The sequence below is a fragment of the Triticum aestivum genome, chromosome 4A (genome assembly GCF_018294505.1).
Source record: "Triticum aestivum cultivar Chinese Spring chromosome 4A, IWGSC CS RefSeq v2.1, whole genome shotgun sequence".
NCBI classification, from domain to species: Eukaryota; Viridiplantae; Streptophyta; class Magnoliopsida; order Poales; family Poaceae; genus Triticum; species Triticum aestivum.
In genome coordinates this window covers 109,448,696-109,457,266 of record NC_057803.1, presented here as the reverse complement: position 1 = coordinate 109,457,266, position 8,571 = coordinate 109,448,696, and the positions used below count along the sequence as shown (strand labels likewise).

General features: G+C 43.5%; 1 protein-coding gene across 2 annotated transcripts; it reads right to left on the bottom strand.

The window, feature by feature from the left end:
- Positions 1-3,560: 3,560 nt before the first annotated feature.
- Positions 3,561-8,338, bottom strand: LOC123081833 (uncharacterized). Of its 2 annotated transcripts, XM_044504351.1 has the most exons (7): positions 8,197-8,338; positions 8,057-8,124; positions 7,906-7,956; positions 6,918-6,968; positions 5,030-6,826; positions 4,506-4,950; positions 3,561-4,414 (listed from the first exon to the last, which is right to left on the bottom strand). In XM_044504351.1, the coding sequence occupies exons 5-7, from the start codon at positions 5,270-5,272 to the stop codon at positions 3,735-3,737; spliced, it is 1,368 nt and encodes a 455-aa protein (XP_044360286.1). In that variant the 5' UTR covers positions 5,273-6,826; positions 6,918-6,968; positions 7,906-7,956; positions 8,057-8,124; positions 8,197-8,338; the 3' UTR covers positions 3,561-3,734. The 2 variants fall into 2 exon arrangements, 1 of the variants encoding a protein (XP_044360286.1); XR_006438812.1 differs by lacking the exons at positions 4,506-4,950; positions 5,030-6,826.
- Between the last annotated feature and the right edge of the window lie 233 nt (positions 8,339-8,571).

Sequence of the window (8,571 nt, the reverse complement as noted above, 5' to 3'; positions counted from 1 at the left end):
TTGGATCCAGAGGTAGCGGTGCACCAACTTTCCGTGCAAGATGATGTACCCCCAGTAAAACAAGCACAAAGGAGATATCGACCCGAGCTACTCCCCAAGATAGAAGCCGAGGTCGACAAACTCATAGCTGCTGGATTCATTAGGGAAGTTAAATATCCTAAGTGGCTTTCCAATATTGTTCCAGTTAAAAAGAAAAATGGTCAAATCCGTGTGTGTGTAGACTTTAGGGACTTAAATAAAGCATGCCCTAAAGATGATTTTCCTATACCTATATCTGAAATACTCGTTGATGCTACCATGAATCATGAAATATTTTCTTTTATGGATGGATATTCTGGATATAATCAAATAAAAATGGCGCCAGAAGATGAAGAGCTAACGGCTTTCAGGACACCCAAAGGCATATTCTGTTATAAGGTCATGCCATTTGGACTCAAAAATGCAGGGGCAACATATCAGCGAGCCATGACCATAGTTTTAGATGGGTTGTTATATGTAATTGTTGAATGTTATATTGATGACATAGTAGTAAAATCAAAACGTGAGGAGGACCATATGAAACATCTTGCAATGGTTTTCGAGCGTCTGAGGGAACATAACTTGAAAATGAATCCCATGAAATGTGCGTTCGGAGTTTCCTCCGGAAAATTTCTTGGTTTTGTGGTCACAAAGAATGGCATCCAAATTGACCCCAGTAAAGTAAAAGCGATCGTTAAAATGCCACCACCCACAAACCTACATGAACTAAAGAGTTTCCAAGGTCATCTAGCATATATTAGGAGATTTATCTCAAACTTATCAGGAAGATGTAAACCATTTTCACGTCTCATGAAGAAGGGTGTCTCATTCGAGTGGGACCAAGCATGCCAAAATGCATTCTTGGACATTAAAAAATACCTTATACACCCACCTATCCTGGGTGCACCAGTTAAGGAGCGTCCTCTGATCCTATATACGGCAGCCATGCCTATGTCGTTGGGAGCTCTTTTAGCACAGAATAATGAGTCCGGAAAGGAAATGTCCCTATATTACCTTAGTCGCACCCTCGTGGGGGCTGAGTGCAACTATCCGGACATGGAAAAGATATGTCTCGCATTGGTGTTTGCAGCACAAAAATTGCGCCATTACATGTTAGAGCATACTGTACACCTCGTATCGAGAGCAGACCCTCTCAGGTACATCTTAAATAAAATGGTGCTTTCAGGTAGACTGGCTAAGTGGGCGATGTTTTTGTCGCAATTTGATATAAAGTTTGTGCCACAAAAGGCCATGAAGGGGCAGGCGTTAGCTAACTTCCTAGCTACACATCCAATACCCGATGATTTCCCCATAGAGGATGACTTGCCGGATGAAGATGTGTTCACTACATCAGTTGCTAGTACATGTTGGCAAATGTACTTCGATGGCGCATGTCGACGATCAGGGGCAGGTGCTGGAGTCGTCTTCGTGACGCCTAGTGAAGGAATAATCCCGTACTCATTCACCCTAACTTCAGCAGTTTCAAATAATTCGGCTGAATATGAGGCTTTGATAATTGGGCTTGAATTAGCTCTGAATATGGGGTTAGATTCACTCACTGTTTATGGTGACTCTCAGTTAGTGATCAACCAACTACTGGGAATTTACATGGTAAAGAAAGAAGAATTAATGCCTTATTTCCAACGAGCCAAAATGCTCATGTCCATGTTTGCTGATCTAAATATTCAGCATGTTATAAGAAGTCAGAATGAAAAAGCTGATGCCTTAGCAGGTTTAGCCGCTAGTATGTCATTAACTTCACATCAAATGATGGACGTTCGTGTTGAAGAATGCAGAATCCTACCTATACTCGCCGAGGAAGAGGAGACGACGACGTCGGTTGCAATGACTGCAGATATCTACGAGATTGAAGTTGGAGACTGGCGAAGCCCTTTCCTGGAATACTTGCTCCATGGATATTTACCTCTAGACTCCACGGAAAGGTCTAGAGTTCGGAAAAGGTCAGTTCACTATACATGTATAAATGATACCTTATATAGGCGTTCTTTCGATGGCATCCTCCTCCGCTGTCTAGCAGGGAATGAAATTGTGGAAGCCTTAAATGAAGTGCACGCCGGGGTGTGTGGGGCGCATCAATCTGGCCCTAAGTTATATTATCAATTGCGACATCTTGGTTACTATTGGCCTACCATGTTTGACGACGCCATGAAATTTGCAAAAAGGTGTCACGAGTGCCAGGTACATGGTAATTTCATACATCAACCCCATGAGTCTTTGCATCCCACAAATATTGCATGGCCATTTGAAATGTGGGGAATGGATATAGTAGGACCTATTAATCCGCCATCATCAAAGGGGCACAAATTTATCCTGGCTGCCACCGATTACTTCTCTAAATGGGCCGAGCTTATACCATTAAAAGAGGATAAGGGAGAGCACGTGGAGCACTTCATAAGAACACACCTCATATATCGCTTCGGAGTTCCTTCCCGTATCATGTCTGACAACGGGGGACCATTCAAAAATAAACATGTCGATAAGTTATGCTCGAAATTCAAAATAATTCATCACTATTCTACGGCTTATAATCCGGCAGCTAATGGACAGGCGGAAGCTTTTAATAAAACTCTCTGCAAATTGTTAAAGAAAGTCGTGTCTAGAAATAAGCGTGAGTGGCATGAGAAACTTCTTGAGGCCTTGTGGGCTTATAGAACCACAACACGTACACCAACTGGAATGACACCATACTCCCTCGTATTTGGAGGAGAGGCAGTTCTGCCATTAGAGGTACAAATTACCTCGCTTAGAGTTGCTATTCAGGAGAAACTTTCTGAAGAAGAGGCCATAAAATTACGCCTCGAGGAACTCGAAATGCTCGAAGGAAAACGCCTTCAGGCATTACAAAATTTGGAGGCGTATCAGGCTAGAATGTCCCGTGCTTTCGACAAGCGCGTTAAAAGGAGGTCATTCAAGCAAGGAGACCTAGTGCTCACCATCATCCGTCCAATGAATGTTACACGACGGATGGGGGGAAAGTTCGAGCCAAAATGGGAGGGTCCCTACATCATAAAAGAGGTCTACTCTAGTGGTGCATACAGGATAATTTCCCCTGACGGCAAGTATTGCCCGCCACCGATAAACGGGAAATTCCTTAAGCGCTATTATGCTTGAGTAAAAAACAAAATGATACTCCATACCCTCATGAGTGTAAACTGGGGCACACAAAAAGAATAATACTCCACACCCCTACGAGTATAAACTGGGGCACAAAAAAAAACTCTCCAATGACTTACGAGTATAAACTGTGATGCCAAAAAAAAAGATCATCCAAAATACTCCACACTCCTACGAGTATAAACTGGGGCACAAAAAAAAACTCCAATGACTTACGAGTATAAACTGTGACGTAAAAAAAAGGGGGTAATAAAAGATAAACATCAAGCAGGCTCCAGACTTCATAAGCTTAAACCGTCGTACAAAAAAAGGGTACGTACATGCATTTATATAATAAACAAATAGAATAAAATGAATAAGGCTGCAGGCCATACACAACGATAGTGTAAATAAATAAGGATGTTTTCAACGTCAAAGCTGGCGTACTAGCACATCATGCATAAAATTTGGAGTTCCCACCTGAATAAACAAAGTACTGCTACATTTGAAGCGAAACTGAGTACTGAACATAAAGTGATTCAAAAGAAAATGATGAATTGAAATGGCCAAATAAAAGAGAACTAAACAAAGTCTACGCCTTCTCAAAGAGCTCGCCAGTTCTGCAGGCTGTTCAACAACTGACTTGCTTCAGTCTTTAAATCTGCTGTCTTTTGTTTAAATTCAGCAAGCCTTGCACGTTTGCCAGCATTGGTATCCTGTACACTCTTCACCAACTTCTCCTGTTCAGATTTATGGGCATCATGTGCTTGTCGGCGTTGTTCCATTTCCAACTTAAGCCTGTGCAAAGTAGCAGTAACCTCTTCAAACTGGGCCTTCAACTCTGCTTCACGTGCCTCCATTTCAGTGCACTTCTTTTCTACGGCAGATAAGTCCTCAATTATGGCCTTGGAAACCTCATGGCCAGACTTAATCTTAAGTCCTACTTCAGCAACAACATGCTCATCTCGCTCGGATTCCTCCGTGAACTTAGTCTGGCCAACCTCCAACTTCTTGGAAAGATCAATAAGCCCGACCAACATGGCCTGCACCTTAGCTACCTCAGGTACTTGCGTGGGCAGCGTCTGAGAAACGCTCTCAAGCATGATGCGTCGCTTGGGATCACCGAGGGTAGAGTCGTTCAGTCCTTCGAGGGCTCGTTTTACCACGAAATCTGTAGCCTCCATAAACGTGTCCTTGACGAAACTGCAGTCCATCTCTGCGTCTTTTCCTGATACTACCATCACCTTAGGGTCTTGTGAGTGGCGAATTTCTTGTTCGCAACCTAAAAAAAAGACAGAAGAGTTATGAGAACTGATGATAATGATGGTCCATAAACACGACCAGTTAATTAGATATATAAATAAATAAACTACCAGGTAAAGTTGACAAGAAACCAAGAGCACTAGGGGTAGGGGGCACAATTTCAACCACACCCGGGCTGGAAGGTGGACGACTTGTGCCACGCTCGCCAATGATATAATCCTCGACAGATAAATTGAAGAGGTCACCAAGGCCATGGTCCTTTTCTCCCGTGAGGACATGGCCAAAATCTTCTTCACTAACAAAGTTACTGAGTTCAACATCTAATGACGGACCATCCAATGTTATTGGTTCTGAAAAATTGGATTCTTGGCCGAAATCAAGTTTGCGCTTTGAGGGCAGCCTTTCTTCTTGTTCCACGTGAGGCGCTGTAGATTGTCTGTGTCTTTTTCCGCTAGCGGATGGGGCAGTGTCTGATATATCATTATCCGCTGATAGCGGATGAGCAGAGGAGGACCCAGCTAGGGCATTCTGTTTCAGTACATTGCCCCGCCGTAGCTGCAAAAAAAAACTCAAGTTAGTACTTAATAGTACGTGAGACATAATGAAAAATGGACACACATGTGCCTGAGCTCACCTCTTTAGACTTCACCGGTTGAGCAGCAACAACATCATTTAAATAATTATAGAGGACCAGTCTCCATTGATCTGTAATAGGTGTCTCTGCTTTCTCAAGGGACTGAACATGTTGGTCATGGTGCTCAATAGGTACTCTCCTCACCACCATAAAATCTTTGTCAGACAATGGTCGAGGCCTGATGTTGTGCTGTAGTGCACGCTTATTTTTTATCCTTACATCATAAGGGGTCTTCCCAGTCATGTTGCCATTGCAAAGATGGTCCAGAATGTCGGCGAAAGGCTTTAGAAATTTTTTTCACCAATTAGCCCATGCTACAGAGGTGTTCCCAACTCGATCATCATCAGGAAAATAATGGAATTCTTCAGGGGCCAAGGATAATAGGTGTGACCAAAAAGCATAGGCAATTCCAATTTCATCTTGAGTATACAGGCTCGCTAGAGGAGAAAAGGGAACAACTTGGTCAAGACGAAACTGTCGTGCCACTCGATCTGGGTGATATGGTTCAGCTATACACACGTCGGCGGTGATAGTACCACGCCTCCATGGCAGCATGCCTCGACGAATGGAAATTAAGAAAGCCCTCTTGGGTTTGAACACACCTTCCATAGTGAGAGAATGGGGGTTCCAAGCAATATTCTTATAGTCATCGAGGAAAGCATGTGCCTCTTTAGGAGTAAAATGACGTGGCGTCTTAAACATGGTGTTCACCATATTAGGTTGTACCGCCAAAATTCTGGAGCTCGGAAAATTTGGTGTTCTTGCTCTGTTTCCATAGGGTTTCTTGAGGTACACGCCCATCCATCCAGCAAGGTAGTGGACTGGCCAAATCCTATGTATGAATGAAGGGCCAATCGGATGAGTACAAATTCGCCGAAGTGAGTAATAAAGGGAGCAAAGAGCAGGTGGGCCCAAAGAGATGCGTCGTCCTAGGGAAATCCATGCCGCCATCACTAATACCCCAGGGCGAATATATGGCCCACCACCAACAACGACGTAGCGGCAAAGCCATATGGCAAGAAAAGCCGCAGTGTACACGCGCTGGTCTTCTAAGCTCTCGGTAGCAAAGGAGTTTACTCCACTATTGTGAAAGAAGTCGCACCATTCCTTGAAACCTACTTTGCCACCCACGGCAAGCTTGGTCCAAATTTTTAGGAGCCGAGGCAGGAAGTTGGGGTACAAAAGAGTCGAAGGATCCAACTCATCAGCTAGGGGAACATATTCTTCATAAGGTTCACCATCAAGGGGCAACCCCGCGATCTGATGCATATCAAGAAGTGTGACTGTACGCTCGCCAGACGAGAACAAAAACGTGTTGGTGTTGGGATCCCATCTCTCCAATAAAGACCTTAAAAGAGAAGGGGAGACAGAGTAGTCGCCTAAAGAGCAATAAATGGCTCCATAGACATAATCCACACCTTCCTCACTCCCCTTCAGATGGGTATGATATTTCTTCAAGACATTAGTACCCCATTCAAGATATCCAAGAGGCATTGGAGCGTATTCAACCTCATGATTCTCCCAGCCTAAACCTTTGGATATCATATGTGTCCCAAGGGTTGAGGCTTCATCAAGTCTGGGCCCAGGTGCGGGAGGTTGATAACAACGAGCTGAGAAAGATGGCCCTGCCGTCCATCCACGTGGTCCAAGCTCAGGATGGCCGTGTGGTACGCCTAACTTCGTAATCACTGGATTGGCTAGCTCACTAGTATCAGGTTCAAATAGGTGTTTTTTGGCCAACTGTGATAAAGGCATTCTACATGACTCAGACGAAGATGGTGTCGTGACCTCCTCCATCTATATGCAAGGAAAATATGCATGTCGGTATACGTATGAAATTACAGGAAGTTAAAAATAGTACATGAAAGTGCAAGATTGAATATTATACCAAGGTGAAGAGATGACCCCGAGGTACGCAGTCTGCAACGAGAGATAGTATCTACAATAAAAAGCATTTCAATATTTGAATTTGATGCATAAAAAAAGGGAATATGAGAAACAACAACAGGTGCGCGTGATTGAAAATATTCCTCATCCCCCCAAAAATAAAAACAGTAACATCGCCGTCGAACAACGGGCCAAGCCCATATATAGGCTTTGCCGGAACACCGACGGTGATCGAGTCATCAAACTCATACATATATGGCAAATAAAAAAATCACCGTCGAACGACGGACCAAGCCCATATATAGGCTTGTCGGAACGCCGACGGTGATCGAGTCATCAAACTCATATATAGAAAAAAAATCACAGTCGAACGACGGACCAAGCCCATCTATAGGCTTGCCGGAACGCCGAAAGTGATCAAGTCATTATATTCATATATATATATTTAAAAAAAATCAAAAAATCACAGTCGAACGACAGACCAAGCCCATATATAGGCTTGCTGGAACGCCGACAATGATCAAGTCATCAATTCATACATATAAAAAAAATCACCGTCGAACGACGGACCAAGCCCATATAGAGGCTTCCCGGAACACCGACAGTGAGCAACTTATTGACCCATGCATATACAATGATAAAAAAAAACTCCTCATGGTTGAACGGACAGACTAAGCCTGTATATCGGCTTCCAGAGCGGCAACAGTGAGCAATCTACTCATTCATACAAGAAAAATAATTAAAAAAATAATAATCACCGAGTCGAACGACGGACCAAGCCTGGATAGGGGCTTCCCGGAACGCCGACCGTGGGATCACCATATTTGGATGATTAAATACAGAACAAACACATCCAGAGACCAGGGCTATATACACCATGACAAAAAAAGGTTTTATGCATCTAGGGCATCATATCCCTGATACTTCTAATGATGAGAGAGATGCCACAACGAACAGATGTAATCAGATAATTTGGAAAAGCAGACTACCCAAGGAAGATTCGATCCAGACCGTATCCTAGTGTCCCCGTCTCCCTGCACCTACATGATGAGGAGATGGAATAGAGATTAAAAGCAACATCCAAGATGCTAAAGGATAGATCGTTTCTTGGTAATGACAAGACAAAAAAAAGAGGCATACCCAATTGGAGGAGTCAATACTTGCCAACACGGAGGTGCATCTTGTGAGGGATTGAAAGCAATCTGGGACTAAGGAAATAGCAGACTAATCAGTCGATGAATCAATTTAGCTACTAGCGAAGTCGTATATAATTTGCTAACCTGTCAAAGGAATTGCGGCCAGCCGGACGGAAGCGGACCTTCGTCTCCGCCGTCTTCTATCTAGTTTAAGAAAAGAAAAGAAGACTTGCTGTTCAAAAGAGAGTTGAGGGGACAGCGGACGCAGTTTGTTAGCCAGATGGAGTTTGTTAGCCGGATAAGCCAGACGTGGCCTGATTTTTAGCCTCCATATTTGCAATGTATGGTTAAAAAGCTGTACGTAGCTGGTACACGGTCGTCTAAAAAGTCATAAATCCATTATACTCACCAGAAGTGCTTTAAACAAAATATGTATAGTTTCGAGCTCTGGGCCCGAGTGAAAAAAAAAATATCTCACTTCGAACCCAGACCTCGAGGGGCATCTGTTGACATGGATTT

Bases quoted from the DNA above. Each gene is read 5' to 3' on its own strand.
- LOC123081833 (XM_044504351.1), bottom strand. From the start codon at position 5,272: ATGACTGGGAAGACCCCTTATGATGTAAGGATAAAAAATAAGCGTGCA. The intron at 4,951-5,029 runs GTGAGCTCAGGC...TTTTTTTTGCAG, and splicing joins AACCGGTGAAGTCTAAAGAG to CTACGGCGGGGCAATGTACT. The intron at 4,415-4,505 runs GTAGTTTATTTA...TCTTTTTTTTAG, and splicing joins TTTCTTGTCAACTTTACCTG to GTTGCGAACAAGAAATTCGC.